Source organism: Physeter macrocephalus, chromosome 1 (assembly GCF_002837175.3).
Source record: "Physeter macrocephalus isolate SW-GA chromosome 1, ASM283717v5, whole genome shotgun sequence".
Lineage (NCBI taxonomy): Eukaryota > Metazoa > Chordata > Mammalia > Artiodactyla > Physeteridae > Physeter > Physeter macrocephalus.
In genome coordinates, this window is record NC_041214.2 from 112,409,612 (window position 1) to 112,433,944 (window position 24,333).

The 24,333-nt window shown below is 38.3% G+C and overlaps 1 protein-coding gene across 1 annotated transcript in view; it reads left to right on the top strand.

Annotated features, from left to right (window-relative positions):
• ABI3BP (ABI family member 3 binding protein) overlaps positions 1-24,333 on the top strand; it is a 279,616-nt gene that overhangs the window by 217,980 nt on the left and 37,303 nt on the right. The window contains exons 58-63 of the mRNA XM_055085864.1: positions 4,500-4,577; positions 6,092-6,196; positions 9,005-9,133; positions 9,646-9,714; positions 16,167-16,376; positions 21,156-21,264. Of these exons, the coding sequence (XP_054941839.1) occupies positions 4,500-4,577; positions 6,092-6,196; positions 9,005-9,133; positions 9,646-9,714; positions 16,167-16,376; positions 21,156-21,264 (700 nt within the window). The remainder of the gene's footprint in view (positions 1-4,499; positions 4,578-6,091; positions 6,197-9,004; positions 9,134-9,645; positions 9,715-16,166; positions 16,377-21,155; positions 21,265-24,333) is intronic.

Sequence of the window (24,333 nt, forward strand, 5' to 3'; positions counted from 1 at the left end):
GAGACACCATTTTTGTGTTAACTGATTCCTTATCCAACTTTGACATTTCACCCGTAATATGTATGTTTCTTATCCATCTCACATATATTTTCCTATAGTTTTTCTTGCTGAAGTTTTCAGCACAGATATTTCACATATAAAAAAAAATCAGTTGATAAAAGGATGTGTTTAGGATTTATAGGACATATTCTTCATGGTCTTAGGCCACTTAATGTTGTGCCTTTGGAAAACTAAAAAAGAAAGATTCTGAGACCTCAAAACTATGGCCCTTGATTCTTTGGGCCTCTATACAATTCTTGCAATGATTCCATAAACCCCAGGAATCTTTAAATTATCTTGAGCCAAGTTTCTTAATTTATAACATCATTCTAAATATTTACCCTGCTTTGTTTATTTCACATGTATATATGTAAATATTTCTCCACCTTAAAGTTAGAAAGTAGCCTTCAGAGAATGAAGTTTTAGATAGGTCATTTTTCCAGCAGTCTGCTTTTTCAGGGTTTCCAGAGATGTGTCTCAACTTAATTGATATGTTCTACATGTTATAACCAACTTGAGATCTGACTCCAGAGATGCAACAGCATGCTCTAGACCAAGGGGACTGCACAAAGTACAATCCCACAGACCAAACCCAGCTCACTGCCTTTTTTCGTAAATAAAGTTCTATAGAAACATGACTTGCTTTCACAATATAGTGGCAGAATTGAATAGTTGTGACAGAGACAGTATGGCCCACAGAGCTGAAAATATTTACCGTCTAACCCTTGACAGAAAAAATTTGCCCATTCTGTGCTAGACAATCTCTCCAACTTTCTCCCTATGGAAGGAAGCTGCTGAGTTGTGCAACTATTCTTTCATTCAACTGACATTTATTGAAAGCCCATTATGTGCCAGGCAAAATGTAGTTTGGAAGCCACCTTGGCACATGCAGTTTGGCAGATATATTAGATACCTGAACCCCAAACTCCTTTCTCTACTCCTTCTTCTCCTAATGAGGAATCCACACTTCACTGACCCCACACGGAGTGTGTCTGACAACCAGAACCCAGACTTCTCCAAGGTGAGGAATGTGTTTGTCTGAGCTGTGGCTAAATCTTCCAGTCTGCTGGCTCATCACCCCTGACTTTTTAGCCAGGTGCTAAGATTTGGAGACAAGGGTGAGGAAACCAATCATCCATAAATACCACTCCTTTTGGTCACAGGGAATAGTCTCTGTTACATTTGGAAATTGATTCCCAGTTTACTGTGTTTGTCTGCAAAGTTTCTGTTACCATGGTTAAAAATACCCAAATCCTTACTTCATTTTTGACAATAAATTGCTAAAGGGTGAACTATGTAAATCCAGATATTTTTGGAGCAGTCCCATGTGGCAATGGGAGTTCACACTGAAGCTGAAGTCTTGGTTCTTCCAGAGCCAACTCTGCCCTTTAGAAAATAGTGGATGAATCCTGCCTGAGGGAAAAAGAATTCAGGTTGCAGCCTGAGCCAGACTGGCTGACTGCCAATTCCTGAGGATTCTTTCTCTGCAGTAGTTCTTATTGGCTTCTCCTTTGCCCTTCCATTGCCTCTCTGCTACCTTTGGCATTGATTTGCTCTCCTCATTTCAGGGCCACAGAAGTTCACTGGTCTCCAGGTCCTGTGCTCACACTGCTCCTGGCTGACATGCAAACCACAGCTAGGTGGAACCAAGGCCAGAACTGGAGTTCAGTCTCCTGCCCCCAGTTCAATGCTCTTTCCCTGCGTCCCACAGCTGCCTTCTGCTGGGTTCTTACCAGCATTCTCATCCACTACTGGCTTTTCTCTGTTTCTAAAGGCTGGACAAAGTCCAGTTTAGCAGCTGACATTCTATTGATTTGGGTACTTAACCTATAAGAGTCATAACAGTATGATGCTTCCATCTCTGCCTATACAGAAAGTGACGGAAAATGGCTCGTTTCTGCTGATTTCTCCCATAACTGGAAAAGAGGCCAGGGATGTTTACATGTTTGATCTTATTCATAAAGTAATCCTGCAGACTTTTGTATTCTCTCCTAGATCTCCATTTCACCAGCCTGTGACTTCTTGGATTTGCATGTGCCTGGTTGGGAAACCATGTCATCCTTGTATTTCTGAGTCCCACACACTGAATGACACATGCTTGCCAGCCATGGCTGTTTAGCCCTTACCCAGTGGTGGCACTTCAAACCACCCAAAAGAAAAAGGACTTGAAGGGCTAAAGTCAGACTCGCTATGAAGAATAAGAGAAGCATTAAAAACAAAATTCAACCAAGTAAACTTGAAGATTTAATTGGCTTTATTCAACAATTTATGAATCAGGCAGCATCCCATCTAGCAACCAGAAGGGCACTCTGAAGGGTTGTACAAAATGAAAGTTTTAATAGGAAGGAGGGTGGGGCAAGGGAACTATTAGCAAAAGAAAAGAAAAAACTATTTTTAGGCCAGGACAGCTTCTTTTTGGGTAGAAGGGAGTTGCATGGGTTTTATATAGATTGCCTCTTCTTCCTCTGGGGGATGAAGGGTGCAGTGCTGACCAGAAAATTCCAGACTGGTTGATTGAGATTACATTTCTGGGGAAGGTCAAAACTGCAGTTAAGTCAGGTTTTCAGTCTAGGCTTGGTATCATGGGCTTTAGCACAAGTGATGCCATTTTGGGCCTGTGGTTTTCTCTTTAACAGAGGGAAGAAGATGACAGGAAAAAGCACTCTGTACTATCCCAATTAGTGCTTAAGAGATGGGCTTTGGAGCTGGGCACACATGAGTGTGAATGCCTCCACTTCAGCTGTGAGTCCTTGGGCAAGTGCTTACTCTCCCCTTGCCTTAGGTTTCCTCATCTGTGAGACGGGGTGGTATCTCCCACCCAGAAGAGTTGTATGGATCAAATCACATCATGAATATGTAAGGTGCTTGCGCGGTAATGGATCAAAATACTTTGTTTTTTTAAGGGTGGAAAGATTTGGAGAAAGGCTCTGAAGAAGGATCTACTGAAGGCACACGTAGCCTGCTAAGCTTCTAGAGGATACAATACAGTTTTACCCTCGAAAAATAGTGGTAAATCAGATCTCAGCAAGCCACGTTATCCCGGTGACACAAATGAAAGCACTTTGCATTCCCTTAAGCCATGGACAGAGTAACCATACAAATGAGTCATTTCCCACCCCCATTACCACTAAGAGGAGGGCACAGGAAGAAAACTAATGAGCTATTTGTTCTCACAATGCCTGTGGGATGAGCCACAAAATAGTCAGTGACCACAGAAACATTTTATTCCTACCACAAATGAACAGCAGTTGATTCATGGATACATACAAACATTCACCTTGATTTTATATGTTATCTCTTATTCAAATAGCAGAGGGTGTGGGATTGTAATATTAGGTGTCATAAATTAATGTTATCATTATTATTATAACTGTTAATAATACGAATAAGTTAATATTATAATGCTGATTAATGCCCACTATAGTTATAATAATTTCATAAATTAATGTGAAAATATCAGCTCCTGTTGTATACTTAATATATCTGCCTACACATTAAATGAGACTGGGTGTATAATGTCCCTACAGAGTCCTGGAACTCAAAACAGCGTTGTTGTTGTGCTTGTCCTTGTTAATATACTAACTAGCATATTAATTCAATGTTTATTCTTATTTTTTAATTGGTGAATTATAGTCAGGTCCTCAGAGTATGGATTCTCTTTTTAGGATGAGCCATTATATCTAAGATAATATTTACTTTTGAGATTCTAAAAAACATCTGTTCCTATTATTTCTTAATGAAGACTGCCAGCCACATCAGGGAAGATTATTTTATAACGTAAAAGAATAATAATTTTTAAAAAGCAGGACAAAAGCTAAATTGGTTCCCTCTACCCTTAGGTTTGCTACCCAAAACCCTAGCACCAGATTGTGTTTGAGGGACTTAGGAGATAAAAGAGAGCACAAAGTAATTTTCAGGTCAGTTTCTTCCAAACAGCAATTTGGAATTCTAGGCGTGCCCAGGCCTAATTTACAAATCTCAAAAGCACAGATCCAGTCTGTGGCCTAACCAGCCTTCTAGCCAAGAACTCTCAAAAAATATTTTTAAAGTCAATTCATTAAGTACAAACCCAAACACTGGAATTTTAAGGGTTTTCATTGGGGTACAGGAGTTGGAGAAAAGTTTTTTAAAAACCACAAAATTTGCCCATGAATACTGGCAAAAAAAAAAAAAAAAGCCAATCACTGTAGATGAACTACTCCTAGCAAAACAGTATCACCCAGGCAGGCAGTGAGGGGTGGGCATCATAGAAAATTAAGGCAAAACCACGTTCTGCAATCAAACACTAACCCTTCAGAGAAAAAAATCACAACTAATGAATGCAGTAGGGCTTTAAGTTTTTTTTTTCCTATACGCAGATGGGAGAAGCCAATCAAACTGTCTGAGCACAAAAAGTTTCTGTGAAGACTATTTACCACATTTTTGCTATCTGTTTATTCTGTCATCCTCTCTGCTCACAGGGGTCAAGCAAGCACCACTGCCATCCAGTGCTGAGAGAAATGTGTCAGTGGACTCTTCTCACTCCACAAAAAAACCAGGTAAGGAATAAAATGCTGACTCCCTCCCTCAGCTCTGCTCGGAAACTTGTAACTGCAAGTTACATGTGCTGCAGCAAAAAAAACGTAGCATCCTCACCGTCCCCAAAGCATCAGAACCATGCTAACAGTACAGGGGTATTGCTAGACAAACATACCACAATATTATCTTCGGGAAAATAAAAAGTGCTTTATGCACAAATTGAATATTAATAAGAACCTCTAACGAGGCACTGATTTAATAATTACTTTATATAATGTTCTGAGGGGCCACAGTGGACAAATGCTGAAGCGTAACGGTGGATTCTAGCTTTCGTCATATACAAGTTTTGTTCTTATGTAATTTATTATAATATCCTTTTGCCTGAAATGATTTATGTTTCTAATTTGAGGCTGTGCTCTATATAATAGGCCAGACTTATGAAGCGATAATATCTTTGCATTGAATAAGAACTCTGTGCTTTTAAAAGGATGCTGTGAAACCTACTCTGATGTATTAATGTCTGGGTTAGAGATCTGTATTGTATCATCACCAATCACTCTCCCTCCCGCCCTGCAGTACATGCACACACACATGCACGCACGTGCACAATTCCTAATATCCCAGGAAGTACTTAAAGCCACAGGGCATTTTCCTGGATTGTCAATTTTACTTGAAGATTTTTAAACCAACATATTATGCAAAGAAAGAGATGAAGTTTTAAGCTATAACACAAGACTTAAAAGAAAATCGGGGTTAAGGTGGGCTGCTCCAGGTACCTCTAGCCTTGTCCGCCTTTGTGCAGATTATAAAAAGGTGTCTCTTCCCTTCGCCCTTCAGGCAAACCATTTAGAAGAACGTTCCTCTCCTCTGGGCTGGCAGCCTTGCACCAGGGCTCCTGGGTGGGTGAGAGAGCAGAGTGGATGTGAAACTTTGCCTCCCGCTTACAGCTCCCTGGCCAGGTGCCCTTGTGTGGTGACTCTGCTCTCCATGGCCACAGGCTTATTGCTTCTGCCATCAGGGCTATTTTGTTGTAATCGTTTGAGAAGTTCTGAAAGTGTTTGTTTAATCATAATTACATAATAGAGTTGGAGGATGGGGTGGAACACCTACTAAAGGAGAAATTATATGCTTTACCAACTCAAAGCTAAAATGGTGTAAGAACTGCAGCCTGCAAATCAAAGGCAATTGGAGATAATGAGACGCAGAAATGCTACTGTTGAGTCTATATAGGAAACTAAAGATGATCAATTCTATACATCTATGTTCTACTTTTCCTTTCAAAGGGCAGATGTACTGATATATTTTCATCTGTAATTAGAGAATATTTTCCCCATACACAAATGTGCTTCCTTATCCTTGGGTACGTTACAAGCACTAATTTAGAAGAATATCAGAAGTTATTGCAGGCACTTTTCTATAGAATCTATTCTCTCTCATCCAACTGCTACTTGTCAAACATTATATTTTTTTTTAAAACTCGTGATTTTATAGAGTGAATCCTTATGACCACTTTATCTGTAATATAATCTCCTAGCTACAATCCCAGGTACTCGTCGCCCACCCTTGCCACCTAGACCCATGCCCCCACGAAGAAAGCCTTTACCACCAAATAATGTCACCGGAAAGCCAGGAAGCTCAGGTACGTCAATCACATACCTTCCTTCTCCCTCCTTGATTTCACTGGCCAAACGCAAGCCCTTCTTGGTGTGATAGCTCAAGCAATGGACGAGCCCTCGGTGTGTGTGACGTGGGCCTGTTTTGGCCCCAAAGACCGGACTGTAAATTATAGTTTGGAGGACTCATATCCTGATTCTGGGTGGGTGGGGTGAAAGCAACCATCCGGGTCCATCTAGGCCAGTCTGCTTCTTAGATGCTGTGTGCTTGGTGCCGAGACAGAAGCTACCACAGGTTCTTCAAAAAGTGGATTATTTTGGATGAGATGTTTTGTGCTGCCAACCCACCAGGTGTAATGGAAAATGTCGTCCACTCATCATCCTGTCTCTTGAGATAGAATCCCTTACATCTTATTGATAGCTCCCCTGTCCACCAGCCTTCATGCTGACCCCAGTATTACGGTGCAAGGGGAAAGAGTGGGAACTGGAATACTCAGGGTGACTGAGCAGGTCTAGCCTGTGCAACAAGGCAGGAATATATTTTAGAAGTCAAGCTGCCTCTCAGCTTGCTCACATGCCTCTATCCTAGGGCATGTGTTGTCTTCTTCCCATAGAATGACCACTCCGAGCCACCTGGGATACTTGTACTTCATCCTTGTCTTGAAGAAGCCTTCTCTAGCTCCCCAAAGTAGACTTAGCATTGCTTCTCTGTTCTACTTTTCCTTGAAACATACCTCTGTTAGAGCAAACCACTGTTTTATACCTATTTGTTTGTGTACTTGTCTTCCCCTACTATATCATGAGCTCTTTGATGACAGATGACATTTTCTCTGAATTCCCAGAACCAAATCCAGCGCTATTGAGTGAATCCAGTAATCACTGAGTGAATATATGAGTGAAGTTAAGAATCAGTGAACCTAGTTCAGAGCAAAGATTCACCTCACTTTTCTTAAAGTTTCTTCCAGCGGACCTGCCGGCAAATCAGATCATGTTCCCATTCCTCCTGCCTCTTCCTTCATCTCTACTTCCTAATATTCCGTAGTCAGAATCAGGATAACAGTGTTAAGGACAGCTGTGAAAGATGAAACTGATAAGGATTTCTGAAAAAGAGAATGGCTGTCACTCTTTTCACAGGATGAAGGAGGGTGTGGTGATGGAGAAGCTTTCATGATGTAGCAAGGGGACAGTGGCCTCTAGATTGTTTTTCCCATCAGCTGAAGGAGGAATCAGCCTCTCATCCATGCTGATGGTGCCTTCCTGGGTCCAGGCCTAGGGACATGGCCCCAGTGAGGAGACCAGGTTTTCCTCATTAATTGTAACCTGGGGCAGCTGTGACTTGAGCTTCTGTAGCTTTTAGTTCAGACTGAAAGTGATGCCTCAGTTTCCCCCATGGAAGAGTCAAGGGAACCTCTCACTACAGAGCTCCCCTACAAGGCTGTGTGTCTTCAGTTGCACCTCCACGGCCTTGGTTCCTGCCATATGAAACCTTGCTCACTGCCATCAATAAGTGTAGCTTTGGTATAACTCACCCAGACTGTGGGATGGTATAAACACATCCCACTTCTGAGATTAACTCTGGTGCCCTCCCTGCACCATGCTTTCCACCTCTAACTCAAAAGAAGTGACTACACTGAAAAGCCAAACACAAATGAGGTCAGTTATACAGATTTGGCCTGATGACCATCACAGAAAGTGCATACGGAATTCAGGAAATCAACTCAGTGTTCTGGGAGTCCTCTGAACACAAGCCTTCTTGCACATGTGCCTCTGAGAACAGTCTTAGGCTACTACGAGGCATCTCCACCTGTCCCCTATCTCCAGATCTACGGAGGCCTCTCAGTCCCACTCTCCTTGCCAGGATGAATGCTGCTCTGCACCCTCTAAAAAGCTCCTTCGGGCTGCAGTGCAGTGTCTCATGGTTTTCACTCACCCTCTCATTGGGGCCTACTCCCACCAGGACCAGAAGCATAAGTCTGCAGGGGCTGGACCAGCAGCCCATCTGAATGGCTCATCCGTGATTCTGTGCTGGGACACAGTCCTTGGGTCAGTCTTGTACCCCTTGACTCTCTATTGTCTGAGAATGATTCCTTTTCCCAGGAGGACTATAAGACCTAATCTAGCCTCCACTCTATTCTACCCATACTTGCCTAGACCTTGGGATGCATCCTGTTTGGGAGACCTATAGGTGATTTTAGAGTGGAGGAGATATTGTTGAATATAGCATCTCAGAGCGACACTGTTCTAGCTAGAGGCCAGAATCACAGACATTACCTTAGAAACTTCTTCTTCTTCCCCAGCCATCTCCCATGCCTGCCAGTTAATCTGCAGTCAGGCCACTCCATCCCCTTGACATTTCTCATGTAAAACCCCTTCCATCCAGTCTCACTGCTTCTTACATTGTTCACCTCCTCTGCCCTTGCCTATGCAACTGCTTTAGTCTCTTGATTTCTCTCTCTCTGCCACCAGCCTTGCAACTTAACCACCTCTGACTAGAACACAGCTCTCAGGCTTACCTACCGATCACTTCTCCTCTTTATTGGTACCTCGTCTGGGAAGGCATTCCTGCCCTCCTCCCACCCAACACTCATCATCTTTCCCTGTAGACTTGTCCTCTCTGAGACCTTATCCCATGCTTTCACAATATCTATAATGCTTCAGTATAATTTGGCTCACACATCTCTCCCGATCAAGGACGCCAGGTCTTATTTTCTCTCTAATCCTGGCATATAGTGCCAAGCCACATGGTAAGCGCTAATAAATATTTATTGAGTAAATAAATGGGAAACTCAGCAGGGCTCCCTATAAAGCCTGAATCCTTTGGCTCTACATTACAGGAATCATTTCATCAGGCCGAGTAACTTCCCCACCCTTGAGGGCAACACTCAGACCTACTGAAGCCCCCTTGGAGAGAACAGAGACAGATAAAAAGCAACCAACAGTTCCTGCCTCAGGAGAAGATCTTGGTTAGTATATCAGTCACTTCCCACTGGATGCTTAGCTACAAAGTACTAAAGGATTTCAAATTAGGGAAAAAAGAGTCCCAGTTCTGGATCATCTATTTTACTCAATTTTATGATTGCTATGAATTTTTTAATTTAAAAATTATACTTATTTCTAATGTTTTATTATAGAATGTGCTCCTTCCCTTTGCAGACATAGAAGGAAGTTCCCAAGATCTTTAAGAAAGTCTTCCTAAAAAGATCTAGATTACCAAATGCTTCTTACTAAATCACATGTCATTACTAATTATGCATATCTTAATTTATTAATGAGTATTAGCTACTTGGTTGCAATCTTTGAATCATTATTTATTACACTGAAGGGCACCAGCAGGACACAATTAAAGGCCTTTTAGTGTGGATAATATGTATAGTAATAATAATAATTGAAATCAAATTGCAAGGAATTGACTAGGAGGCATATGTATTAAATATTTATAGTTTTACTACTTTTTTATTGTATCTTCCATTCTCAGGTAATATGACTGACTTTAGCTCAAGTCCAACAAGAGAAACTGATCCTCTTGGGAAGCCCAGATTCAAAGGTATGTATGACTGGCTCCAAATCTCAGTTTTAACAAAGCTATCTTTGGTAGGTGTATCAGTCAGCTGTTGCTGTGTAATAAACAACCACAAAATCTTAGTAGCATACTCTAAAAAGGATTTATTTCTCATGTGTCTACAAATTGCCTGGAGGTCAGCTGATCTACCATGTGTTTGGCTGGGTGGTTCTACTTCTAGCAACAGGTACAGCTGGGCCTCTTATAGGTTGGGCTCAGGTCTGCTCCACATCTGTTCATTTTGGTGCCCAGGATGAGGGACTAACAGTGACCCAAAAGAAGCCATTCTCATGACAGTACAAAGTGAAGAGAGGGGGAGTCCAAAAACATGACCACATTTCAAGCTCCTTCTTGTGTTATACCTGCCAATATTCAATGGCTAAAGAAAATCACATAGCCAAGCTCATAACAAAGATTGGGGAAGTATACTCCTTCCATGGATATAGAGAATGTTTTTGAAATATTTATTTATTTGTTTGGCTGCGCCAGGTCTTAGTTGCAACACGCTGAATCTTTGTTGCCGCTTGTGGGATCTTCATCGTGGCATGCAGGATCTTTTTAGTTGCAGCATGTAATCTCTTAGTTGCAGCATGTGGGATCTAGTTCCCTGACCAGGGATCAAACCCAGGCCCCCTGCATTGGGAGTGCAGAGTTTCTTAGAGAATGTTTTTGAACAGTAATCTAATCTACCGCAGTAAAAGAGAGATCATATGATATAGAACCCAGTATTTCCTTTTGTGATATGTTTTTCTGAAGTAAAAAATTTGATAAATTTCAACATATGTATATAACCATGAAATATCATCACAATCAAGATAATGAATACATGCACCACCTCCAAAAGTTTCATCATGTGCCTTTATAATCCCTCCTCCTCACTCCTCCCACCCAACCTCTAGTCCCTAGGTAACTATATTATAGATTAGTATGCATTTTTGGGAATTTTACATAAATGAAAAAAATATACAGTATGAATTTTTTGTGTGTGATTTCTTTCACTCAATATAATTATTTGGAGATTCATCCATGTTGATAAATGTATCAGTAGTTTATTCCTTTTTATTACTGACTAGTATTCTATTGTATGGATATATACTAATTTATTAAAACTTCACGACATTTGGGTTGTTCTAATAAAGCTGCTATGACCATTCATGTACAAGTCTTTGTGTAGACATATGCTTTCATTACTTTTGGACAAATTCCAACAAGGAGAATGGCTAGATTGTATATAAATGGACATTTAACATTTTAAGGAACTGCCAAACTGTTTTCCACAGCAGTTGTACTGTTTTCCACAGCAGTTGTACTGTTCTGCCTTTCTGCCAACAGTATATGAGAGTTCCAGTTCCTCCACATCTTTGCCAACACTTGCTATGGTCAGTCTTTTTAATTTCAGCCATTTTAGTAAAGGTGTAGTAGTATCTGGTTGTGATTTATTTTGCATATCCCTAATGACTAAAGATGCTGAACATCCTTTTATGTCCTTATTTGCCATCTGTATATCTTTTTTGATGTGTCTGTTCAATTTTTTTTGTCTATTTTTTATGGAGTTGCTTATTTTTTTATTATTGAGTTTTAAGAGTGTTTATATTTTCTGGATTGAAGACCTTTTACAGGTACACACTTTGCAGGTATTTTCTCCCAGTGTTTGGCTTCTCTTTTTTAATTTTAATGAAGCTCAGTTTATCAATTTGGCTTTTTATATATAGATTGTATCTTTTATGTTATATTTAAGAAGTCATTGACTAATCAAAGGTCACAAAGACCTCCTCTGTTTCCTTCTAGAAATTTTTCCTGTTTCCTCCTAGAAGTCTTCTACTTGTACATTTAGGTCTGTGATCCATACTGAGTCAAATTTTCTATATGACACAAAGTATGAATGCATTTATTTTCTCGCTTATAGATATCCAATCGTTCCAGCATCATTTTTTGAAAAAACTGTTGTTTCTCCACTGAATTTAATTTGTACCTTCGTCAAAAATCAATTGTCCATATATATGTGGAACTATTTTTGGGTTTTCTAGTCTGTTCCATTGATCTGTTTATCTACCTTTCCATCAATACCACAGTGTCTTGATCACTGGTTTTATAATAAGCGCTGTGATCAGGTTATGTTAGTCTTCCAACATTGTTCTTATTTTTTAAAAGTTGTTTTGGTGACTCTAGGTCCTTTTATATTTCCATCTGAATTTTAGAATGAGTTTCTCAATGTCTAAAAAAAATAGCCTGTTTATATTTTTATTAGAATTGCATTGAATCTGTAGGTCAACTGGGAAACATTGACAGCTGTACAGTATTAAGTCTTATTACCTATGAACATGGTATATCTCACCATTTATTTAGGTGTTCTTCATTTCTCTCACCAATGTTTTGTAGTTTTCCATGTAAAGAAAACCATAAAAGTAGCATTTTTTATTTCAGTTTCTAATTGTTCTTTGCTAATATATAGGAAAACAATTGTTTTTCATTCAGTGAGCTTGTATTCTGCAACCTTGCAAACCTCTGTAGTCTTTTTGTAGATCCACTGGATTTTCTACCTACAGAATCATGTCATCTGAGGGGAAAGTTTTACTTCCTCCTTTCCAACTTACGTATCTTTATTTCTTGCCTTTCTGTACTGGCTAGAACCTCTAGTGAAATATTGAATAGAAATAGTGAGGATAGGTATATTTTTTTTGTTCCTTATATTATGGGAAAAGCATTCAGCCTTTCACCATCAAGTATGGTGCTTCCTGTAGCTTTTTCATAGATGCCCTTCACTGTGTTGAAAAAGTTTTCTTCTATTCCTGCTTTGGTGAGAGTCATTATCAGAAATGAATGCTAGATTATGTCTAATAATTTTTCTAACTTTATTTAGATGCTTATGTGGTTTTCCTTTTTTAGTGTGTTAATGTGATAAAGTAATTGTTCTTGAGTTGTAGACTACCTTTGCATTCCAGTGACAAATTCCACTTGGTTATAGTGCATTCTCATTTTAATATATTGTTGGATTTAATTTGCTAAAATTTTGTTTAGAATTATATTCAGTGAGGGACATTGGTCTGTAGTTTTCTTTTCTTGTAATGTCTAAGTCAAGTTTTAGTATCAAAATGATGCTGAATTTTTCTTCACTTTTCAGAAAGAGTTTAGAACTGGTGTTGCTCTTCCCTAAATATTTGTTCGTATTTACCAGTAAAGCCATCTGAGCCTGATATTCTCCTTGTGAGAAGGGTTTTACGTGTAACTCACTTTCTTTAATAGGTATAGGACATTTAGAATATTTTTTTTCATAGTGAACTTCGGTAATTTTTGTCTTTCAAGTTATTGGTCCATATCATCTAAATTGTCAAGTTTATTAGCATAATGTTATTCATATTCTCTTCTTCTTACTTTGATATCTGTATAATTTGTAGTGATGTCACTTCTCTTATTCCTTTTATTGACAATGTGTGTCTTTTTTTTCTCTTTTGCCTAAGCAGTCAGGCTGTAGGTTTATCAATTCTTTTGATCTTCTGAAAAATTCTACTTTTTTTTCATTGATTTGGTCTATTATTTTTCTGTTTTCTATTTCATTTATTTTTTACTCTGATCTTTATTATTTCCTTTTTCTGCTTAATCTGAGTTTCATTTGCTCTTCTACTCTAATTTCTTAAGGTAGAAGATGAGCTCATTGATTTTGAGCCCTCTCTTCTTTTCAGATATGGAATTTAGTGCTACAGATTTTCCCCTAGATCTTATTTAAGCAGCATTCAAAAATTTTTGATATGTTGTGTTTTCATTTTTACTCTGTTCAAAATACTTTTTAATTTCCCTTTTGGTTTCTTCTTTGACTTATTAGAAGTATGTTATTTAATTTCCAAATACTTCAAGATTTTCTAGAAATCATTTTGTTACTGATTTCTAATTTAACTCCATTGTTGTCAGATACTCTGTATTACTTGAACCCTTTTACATTTATTGAGACATTTTTTAAGGCCCAGAATGTAGTCTATCTTGATATATGTTCTCTGTGTACTTGAAAAGAATGTGTATTCTGCTGTTCTTAAGTGGAAATTGTATTGGTTTGCTAGGGCTGCCATAACAAAATACTAGAGACTCGGTGGCTTAAACAACAGAAATTTATTTTCTCACAGTTCTGGAGACCAGAAGTCTGAGATCAAGGTATCTTTGGTTTCTCACATTGGAAATTAGGGCTTCACCATAGGAATTTTAGGGAAACACAATTCAGTCCATAATAAGTGTTCTAGGGCTTCCCTGGTGGCGCAGTGGTTGCGCGTCCGCCTGCCGATGCAGGGGAACCGGGTTCGCGCCCTGGTCTGGGAAGATCCCACATGCCGCGGAGCGGCTGGGCCCGTGAGCCATGGCCGCTGGGCCTGCGCGTCCGGAGCCTGTGCTCCGCAACGGGAGAGGCCACAGCAGAGGGAGGCCTGCATACCACAAAAAAAAAAAAAATAATAAGTGTTCTATAAAAATGTCAATTAGGTCAGTTTGCTTGGTTGTATTGTGCAATTCTTTTATATCCTTAGCGATTTTCTGTCTACTGTTCTGTCAATTAATGAGAGAAGAGTACTGAAATCTCTAGCTCTAATTGTGGATTTATTTCTACTTAACAGTTCTATCATTTTTTGCTACATGTATATTAAAGGTCTGTATTTAGATATAGACCTAAATTACTTAGGGTTGTAATAAACTCCTGAGGAATTGGTCCTTTATTATTATGAAGTGACCTTTTTTGTTTATGGTAATATTCTTTGCTCTAAAATCTAATTTGGTGATATTTATATATCCACTCAAGCTTTCTTTTGATAAGTGTTATTCATGGTATCTCTTCTTTTCATCCTTTTACTCTTAACCTGTTAGTCTGTTTGTTTAAAATGTTTTCCCTATAGGTATCATATAGTTGGATCTTGCTTTTTCGCCCAGTCTGACAATCTCTGCATTTTATTTTGGGTGTTTAGAACCTTATACTTAACATGACGAATGATATGGTTAAGTTTAAGTCTATCATCATCTTGCTATTTGTGTTTTATTTGTCCCATCTATTCTTTGTTCCCTCTTTCCTTTTTTTTCAGCCTTCTTTTGGACTGAGTATTATTGTGATTCCATTTTATCTTTTTTTGTTGTCCTACTCCTATAACTTTTTTGTTTTGTTATTTTAGTGATTGCTTTGGGGTTTATAGAATGTGTCTTTAACTTACCACAGTATCTTCCAGTGATATCCTACAACTTCACAAATAGTGTAAGAACTTTACATTAGTATATCAGCTTTTCTCTCTTCCTGGTCTTTGGGCTATTGTCATTATAGTTTACTTTTACATGTTATATATGTCACAGTAAATTGTTAATATTTTTGTTTAAACAACAAATTGTCTTTCAGAGAGAATTTAATAAGAAAAATACTGTGTATATTTACTTATGTAGTTACTGTTTCAAGTGCTATATTTCCATCCAGCATCATTTTCCTTCTGCCTGAAGGACTTTCTTGAATCTTTCTTGTAGAGTGGGTCTGGTGGTCATGAATTCTTTCAGATTTTGTATGTCTAAAAAGTATCTTGCTTTTTTTTTTTTTTTTGTCCTTTTGCTTTTGTTTTTTTAAAAGATATTTTCACCAGTTTTAGCATTCTAGATGATAAGGTTTTTTGTTTTGGTTTTTGTTTTTTAGTAGAGAAATACATTGCTCCACTGCCTTCTCACTTGCATTCTTTCCAATGAGAAATCTGCCATAATCCTTCTTTGTTGTTCTATGTATAACATGTCTTTTCTTGTCTGCCTCCTTTAAAGATCTCTAGAAATTTAATTTGGGTCTTTTTCATAGCTTCCATTTCTTAACTCTCGACCATGTGGATTATAGTGATGATAACTGTTTTACTGTCCTTGTCTGATGATTGTTACAGCTATCCAAGTTTCAGGTTGGCTTCAAATGATTTATTTTTCTCCTCATTATGGATAATATCTTCCTGTTTATTTTATCCAGTTGGGAATATTTTTATTCCTAAAATATTCTTGTATTTTATTCTGGGGTGCAGTTTAAATAACTTGAAACCACTTGATCCTTTTGAGGCAGGCTTTTAAGATTTATTAGGTGGGACCAGAACTGTGTTTAGTGTAAGGTTAATCATTCCCCACTACTGAGACAAGACCCTTTTAAGCACTGTTTCCAATGCTCCATAAATTATGCAGTTTAAACCACGCTCAGGGGGACCAAATTACTTTTGGATATTAGCATAAACTAAACCTATTTAGAAAAGTAAATCAACAATAACATCCATATCATGTATCCCAAAGACAGGGTTCTGGATTTTCACAAATTCAAACCATCCACATCATTGCTTTCATCCATCTGCTTATAGTATTAGATCAAATGTCCTCAAACAGATAATTTTATTTATGATTTCACCTCCACCTTTTTTCCAAGCTCAAAAAAAAAAAAAAGCTCAATGTCCTCTCTGTCTTAGGTCCTCACGTGCGGTATATCCAAAAGCCTGACAACAGGCCCTGCTCCATCACCGACTCTGTCAAGCGATTCCCCAAAGAGGAGGCCACAGAAGGGAATGCCACCAGCCCACCGCAGAACCCACCTACCAACCTCACTGTTGTCACTGTGGAAGGGTGTCCCTCCTTTGTCATCTTGGACTGGGATAAGCCACTCAATGACACTGTCACTGGTAAGATCATGGCACATGGACCGTCACTACGGTGGGAAGCATTGATAGTGTGATGCATTGGGAATGTGGTACCTTGATTCAAACTGTGGCCTGCGAGGCATATCTTAGGAACAGCAAGTCCCCACAGAGTTCTGCTGTCCCTGTGGTACATGATTGTTTAAAGTATCATAAGATGCGAAAAGATCATCTTTGTCCTGGTTATGGTCTCCCTGTTCATTTAAAAGATCTCTTTAAGTTGCATACCTTCCTTCTCCTCTCAGAACTGTTTTTCACAACGTGAAGGTATATCTAGTCTTTTCATTACCTGAAAATCACAGATAACATATGGGAAGTTGCCACTGCTGATAATATTTAAACCTGTTTTCCTTTCACCATCCCAATTTCTAGATTGACCTAGAATTTTCAAGCAGGCTAAAAGTTATTTCAATCATTTTAGGAAAATTGTTTTAATTTGGTCAATTTTCTGCTTATCTCAGGAAATTTTGATTCTGCTGTCACTCATCCAATTTCTCTAAAAATGACTATGAAAAATAAGAAACCCTTAGTCATTCTTTGAATTTGTTATATGGGATTTAAATTCTCTGTAGTGAACAGGATAGTCAAAGTAGAGGGGAGGGGTGGGAAGACTAACAACCCAAATCAGCTAGAGGATGTAGCAAACAGCGTGAGGACACAAGGTTCCTGCTGCCCGTGTCCCCGCCACCGTGTGCCTGGGGTGGGTAGGCAGAATAGAGTTGCCCACTAAGAGGCTGTCAGGAAGAGTAGAGAGCGGTATACAGGGCGAGGTGAGGAGTGGGGAGATTCAGGATCTGCCAAAAAAAAGCTTTCTATGAATAAAGGAGAAAACAGTAGCTATTTCTCCTCAGACAAAACCGTTTGGTCTGGGCAACTTCCAGTGTAAGCAGCTTATCTTTGCTTAGCTGGCTTTTTAAATTTTTAACCATATTTTGTGAATTTCCTTTCTTATGCAAAGCTTGCCTTTGTTTTGAGAAAGAACCAGCCACTGCCCATGGTTCCTGGGGATTTGACTAGTCTTGCTTCTTTACTTGGAACTATGCCAGTAGGTATTATCATCCCAATATCTAAAAATCAATCTCTAAGTATTGATTATCTACATGTGTTAAAAAGTTTAAAACTCTCAATCCATATGCAGTGCTAATAAAGAGTTCCTGTGATGGTCTGAGGCTTCATTCTCACAAGACCAAATGAACTATAAAATTTCACTTGCCTTAAAAATACAGGACATCAAGTTGGAATTGGTTAATCTGTTTAATAATCTAATATATATTCACTTGGGTATGTCAATAATATCTGATTTAACTTTTTAAAGTAGGATTTTCCTTTCATCATGTAACTTTTTAAAATTATATAAACCTGTAATTTCAAAGAATCATGAATAGGATATACTTTATCTAACCAACTAGTTTTATAACATTATTATTAAGTGTTAACGGGCTGCTTGAGATCTTTCACTAGATACTGGACTTACAATAACAATTTTCATGGATAAGGACCATATCTATAACTATTATATTTTATAAATAGAAATAAGTCCATATTTAACCATTACTCACTTAGTCTATATTTCAATGTTGGACCATATGCCCTAATGATCTGTTCTATTTTTTTCCATTTTTGTTTATTTTTAGTGTTCCATTAAATACCACTTGATTTCAAATGTAATCTTTTATAAACCAGCAGCTTAGATAATTCTCATGTCACTGGAAATGGTTTTTCAAGAAAGGATTAAGAAAGATAACATGTCACTGGAAATGGTTTTTCAAGAAAGGATTAAGAAAGATAACAAAAAGAGAGTGAAACATATTCTTCATTGCCCAGGTTGACTTCTGTCAGTAATCTTTCTTTTAATTGATAGGCATGTATTCACCTCTAGTAAATGCATCCAAATTCAGATGCTTCTCCATATCCCTTCTACACTAAAGTAGAAATAGGTACACCATAGAGATTGGCCACAGCCTGGGTCCTTGGACAACTTAAAGTTAAATTACTTATAAGGTGTCATTTTGTGATACATCAAGAGCATGCTGACATAGATTTAAATTCCAGACCAACTGTGTTCTAGATAATGCAACTTGGGTCTATAATTAGCCTCTTTGAACTTCAGGATTTTTTTTATTTGTAATAATAATAATTCTTATTGCTATCAATTTATTGTGAGTATAAGACTTAACAGAGAGTAGTATCACCATTTGTTATTTTCATGCTGTATTGACCAGTGATGTTCCCAATATTTATAATAAATAATTATGTTCTAAGTGAATTATCTCATAATAGGGCAATAAAACCCTCGGAGGGGTAAAAAACAGACCAATTATTGTGTCAGTTCTTTGTAGATTTTCTTATATCTTTACTGTTAGTGAAATTATTTTTTAAATCCCCTATTTAAAATAAGAAATATGGACACATCCTTTTTTGTTGTTGGTGGTAGATTTTTATAATGTTCGTGGATTTATGAAAAGCTATTATCACTTTAAAGCATTGAAAAGGAAAGATATATACATTCTAAGACAAGAATTCTGAGAAAAATTCTAAATATCTTTTTAATCACGAAGGTAACTTCTAGATCCATTTTGAAAACTCCAGTCTTTCAGGACAAAAATAGTATTAAATTAACATTTAAAACTTGAGTCAAAAGAAAATTAGAAAAGATGTGCTATAAGTGTTGAAGTATACTAAAAGGCTAAGGTGATATTAAAAAGAATATCACACAGTCGATGAGGAATGACCCAAACAAAGATGTTTTTTGAAGGTGATTGCTTTCATGGATAACCAGCTGGAGTGTCATATAAATTGCTCTTTTGGTGACTAAGCAGCTCTTGAATCTTTCCAATTGTAATCTCTCAAATTTTTGTGATCCTAGTTTCAAAACACAACTTGGGGATAATAAGGAATAATAAAAGATATAATAATAATAGGTACCACCTGTTGAGCAAAATACATGCAAAATACTGTTAAGCACTTTCCATATGTTCCTTCTTTAATCCCTACAAGCAACACTATGAAGAGACACTATGGACATTTTACAGATGGTAAAACTGAGACTGAGATCCAGGCAAGTGTCTTGGTCTGTCTCTTTCCATTAAGTCATGCAGTTTCCATTTTTTAAAAATCAATTTTACTTCCATTCTAATTACTCTGATCTTTTTCTAGTAAATGTCCCTTCACAGCTGAGGAAAAGATATAAAACGAACATAATGGAATTTGGGATCCTACCTCTCCCTCTCTTTCCACACTCCTTTAGAATAGAAAGCCAACTGAGACATAGGTTGGGAGCAGAGTCTGAGGAAGGAATCTTAAATATGGGCCATTAGTACTTTAATAGCTGCACTAATGTGTCCAGATACAATGACCATTGCCTTCCAGTTTAATTTCAAATTTTCAAAAGGATGGGCATAGGAAATTACTCAGAAAAAGTGATCCTCCTTTTTGGCTTTTTAAAATTCACCAGTAAAGATCCTTCCCAAATTAAAATTGGTGATTATAAGTCTCCATGAGTTACTCTATAATTTCAGTTTTATTTCCGATATCCATCTCCTACCTTTGGTCTCAGTGCTAACAGCAGAAATCCCCAGTAACTTGCCAGCTCCCTTGCAACCTTCCACTTTCCCTGATGCCCACCACTTGTGTATTTCTTCATACTGATGGAGCTGTTTTTGAGTAGGGTTTTGTTGGTTGTTGTTTTTTGTTTGATTTTTTTTTAACCCTCTGTGTGATCTTGACACATGCTTTAAACTGAACCCCAACTGATAGCAGGGAAAGTAAATTATATTCTCTTATTCTGAAAGTCTCTTTCTTTTGATTAGCCCTACAAATTCATAGAAACCTGCCCTTAAGTTAAATTTATGCAGATCTCTATGCAGACTTTTTTTTTTTTTGCGGTACGCAGGCCTCTCACTGCTGTGGCCTCTCCCGCTGCGGAGCACAGGCTCCGGACGCGCAGGCCCAGCAGCCATGGCTCACGGGCCCAGCCCTCTGCGGCATGTGGGATCCTCTCGGACCGGGGCACGAACCCGCGTCCCCTGCATCAGCAGGCGGACCCCCAACCACTGCGCCACCAGGGAAGCCCTATGCAGACTTTAAGGGCATAATTTTTTTAATTCAAGGATAATTATCAAGGGGGTATATGTTAGCAGTATGTACAAAATGTATGTAACTTACATAAGCAGTAGGTATCAAAATCCCATAATTCTACAGTTCAAAATAATGAACTATAGAAAAGTATAGTTCATTGTTCATTATTTGATTAACTGTTATTTGCCGCTGTGGTTTTCAACTCAGTTTTTTGCAGCAGTACCATGTAGTCAGTGACGTTTTTCCCAGCTATATTGTGAAGCCCCATGAGCAGGAAATGTGCTTCTACTGAAACACCGCTCCTCCTACAATGTTTTTTACAAAGCCACACTGGGCTTTCCAGCAATGGCAGACGATCCGATCGACTTACCTAACAAAATCATAGGTTACCCATAACCAATGCTACCATAGGAGCATCAACGTCTTCACAGTTACCAGACGTTTCCTGCTCTGGTAAAGAGAAAACAGAAATGGTCAATGAGCAGCTCCCCAGATGCTTTGGGACCTTCATCATCCTCTGACAGTCCCCATTTGGAAGTTGCTAATGTGTACGATCAATACGTCTCTAGACCTGCAATCTTATTGCTCACTTTTATGAGAGTTGACTCTGTTATGCGGTTAGCTTCGAGAACATTCAGTCCACCAGCGCATAAAGACAAGTAACTGTTGGCTTTTTTTGCTTTTCAGAATATGAAGTTATATCCAGAGAAAATGGGTCATTCAGTGGGAAGAACAAGTCCATTCAAACTACAAATCAAACCTTCTCCACAGTAGAAAATCTAAAACCAGACACAAGGTGAGCCACCAATGCTATTACAGGTGAATTCTGAGAGTGCAAAAATTATAACAAAGGAGTAAAATGACATCATCCTTCTCTATCTTAAGGGAGGGTCTAGTTTGCATTTCATTCTTTGGCTTTCCATACACAGTACTAGATACCCCTAGAGTCATGGTTTACAAATATGCAAGTTATTGGTGGGAATACAAGAGCTGACAAGATGGTCTTGTACGTTAACAGTATAGCTGGGAACACTGAAAGATAGAAGGCCATTAATATCAAACATTGATATTAAATACCAAAATTTGGAGGAGGAAAAGTCTATAGACCAGAGACAACTGGAGTGTGGATGGTGTAAACTAGATTTGAAGCACAGAAGAAGTTGTCTGGCATGCTAGAAGGAGAGGGCAAGGAAACAAAAGCCATGTGAGAAATGTAGGTGAAAGTTTGTAATAGTTAATGCTTAGTATAGCTACAGACTAGTCCCAGACACAGTAACAATGAGAATAGATTTTTGAAAATGGACATATATAATATTAACAATTGTTCAATAATAAACAACTTTTCTTGGCATTCCTTACTACACATTGATACCAGGTTGTTTATCTTGCTGTATAGTTTTGTGATTCCTTTTTAAATCTAAAATACCTAATATTTTATCACTTCATTTTATTATTTCAAGAAAAATAAGGGCCTTAGGCACTTCTAGAAATGTAGTAGGGAAGGGGTTTTTTGTTTTTGTTTTGTTTTACATGGCTAAATTATTGAATGTATTGCTCAATGAGATTCTCAAATGGATACTGCCAAGCATTTCCATAATAAAGCCAATATGCTAAATTCATTTCTGGACTAAATTTCACTCTCTGTGAAAAATCGATTTCTTTCTTCAAGCTCCAAAACATTGTCTGATAAACTGTCTATACTTTTAGTATAAAACAAAACAAAAACACCCCTGACATCTTAAGTTATAGTAGCCCAAGCAACATAGATCAATTTTCACACAATCAGGAGTTTTTCCAGATTGAGTATTTCATAACTTGATAAAGTTCCTCAGTGTTGAAAAAGATCAGTGGAGGTGAAGACTGGAACTTCAGCATCAGAGATTTTTTTTTTTTCATGTTTTATTTCTTGTATCTTTCATTGTCATGTGATTGAATTGAGTTGGGTATTGATTGTGACACCCAGAAAAGACTCTTTGGGCTCTGACAGCAGGGAGACTTTTCTAATCTTTTCAGGAGAAAAGGAAGTATCTAATTCATTATAGATGGTTTGCTGTATATAAACTGTAGTCCTATACAGCAAAATCAACACTTTTCCACCAGTGTATTTTTTTTTTCTTTTAAGTTCTCTATTTTGAGTTGTAATATGGAGAATTTTGCAACTGCTAATTTTCTTGAAGGTATTAAGTTAGCCAAAATAAGCATATATTTCAGTAAAAGCCCATTTGATGATCTTGGTTCTGTTTCCTTAGCAAGATTAACAGGGAGAGAGCCTATAATTTATTTTAAGAAAAGAGTAAAAGAGAAAAGGTCATTTAATTTGGACTTTTTAATAGGTGGATTTGGGCTTACAAAACTTTGTTTTTCTCTTCAGTTTCCTGCTTTTTATTCCACTTGAGAAAAAGTGAGCTGTGTAGTACACAGAAGGTACATTGAAGGGCATCCAATTTCTAAATGTTCATTGTATTCCTTTTCTGAGTCAGGCTGTTCTCAGATTTCACAGTGCACCTATTAGCTCATAATCAGAGGTAGAATAATGCCAGTGACATTTTAAACCTGATTTGTTTGTAAAAGGTTTGGGTCTGCATTCAGCTAACATTTACTGAGTGCCAACAATGTGCTCAGCCCTGTGCTTGGTGTTGTGCCTACAAACAGGAGTAAGCATGGTACCTGCCCTTGAGGAGCTCGAGGCTAGTGGAGTAGGTCGCTAATGACCGATTATTCTACACAAAGTGGTGAGAGTTCTGGTAGAAGTCTGCTCTGCACCAGGGGCGACAGAAGCCCAGAGTGGGCGCACATCGCAAAGTCTGGGGAAATTAGGAAAAACTTCCTGGAGGAGGTGACCCCTAGGCTGAGGCGTGAAGGAGGAGTAGGCTGGAGCCAGCTAAGTGACTGTGGTAAGAGAAAGGAATGTCAGGGAGGATAGCACGTGTCAGAGCAGTGGCCCGAAATGGCACGGTTGTGTGTGGTGAATAACGGGCTGTTTTCACCAGTGTGAGGGGCGAAAAGTGGACAGAAGCCGTAGAAGCCAAGAGAAACAGAAGCCAAGTTAGGGAGGGCCTTCTGCGCCAGATCAAGAAACATGGTCAAGTGATGGGGAGACCCTAAAGGATGGTAACTGGGGAGTGCCTTGCTCTGACTTTTTCATTTTCATTCTTTCATTTAGTTGGAATAATCACTTTTGATACTACAGCTACTTCTAACGAGTAGCAGTTGGTAGAACAAATCTAACTAAAAGAACTTTTTGTTAATTTCTTTCATGAGTACCATTCTGGCATCTGACCTAATTGGTCAAATAGGTACATAAGAGAAACATGCCTTTGGGCTGAGCCGGATTTCATTCTGGAATCACAGGACCGATCAGGTCATGGGGTTCACATCTAGCTTCTGGTTGTAATTGTTTCAGACTCAGCTACAACCTTGTCCTCTTTATCCCACCCTCCTCCTATGTGTCTTGCTTGTCCCTGCTGTCTGTCATCAGTGTACCTTCTAAGGAGGACCCCTGCAACCTATCCTTATCCCAAGATGAGCAAAGCCCAAAGGAAGCCCTTTCTGGATTTGTCTTTGGAAAAAGCAGTATTAAACTAAGATTAGGAATCCCTGTAATCAGAACTCCATGCCAAGTTTTACAACTTGGCATAAATTGGGGGCCACTATGCATGTCTGTATGTGGCTTATTTAATGTTATTTTTGGTTTGGTACAATTAAATGAAATCCATTCAGATATAAAGACTGTTAATGTTCATAAATGTGATTGGACCAGGATTATACTGATAGTCCCTAATGGGTCATGATTTAAAAGTTGTATATCAGTAGTTTGAAGTACAGAACATTCTCACGCTGAGGACAAATATAACACACATGGATG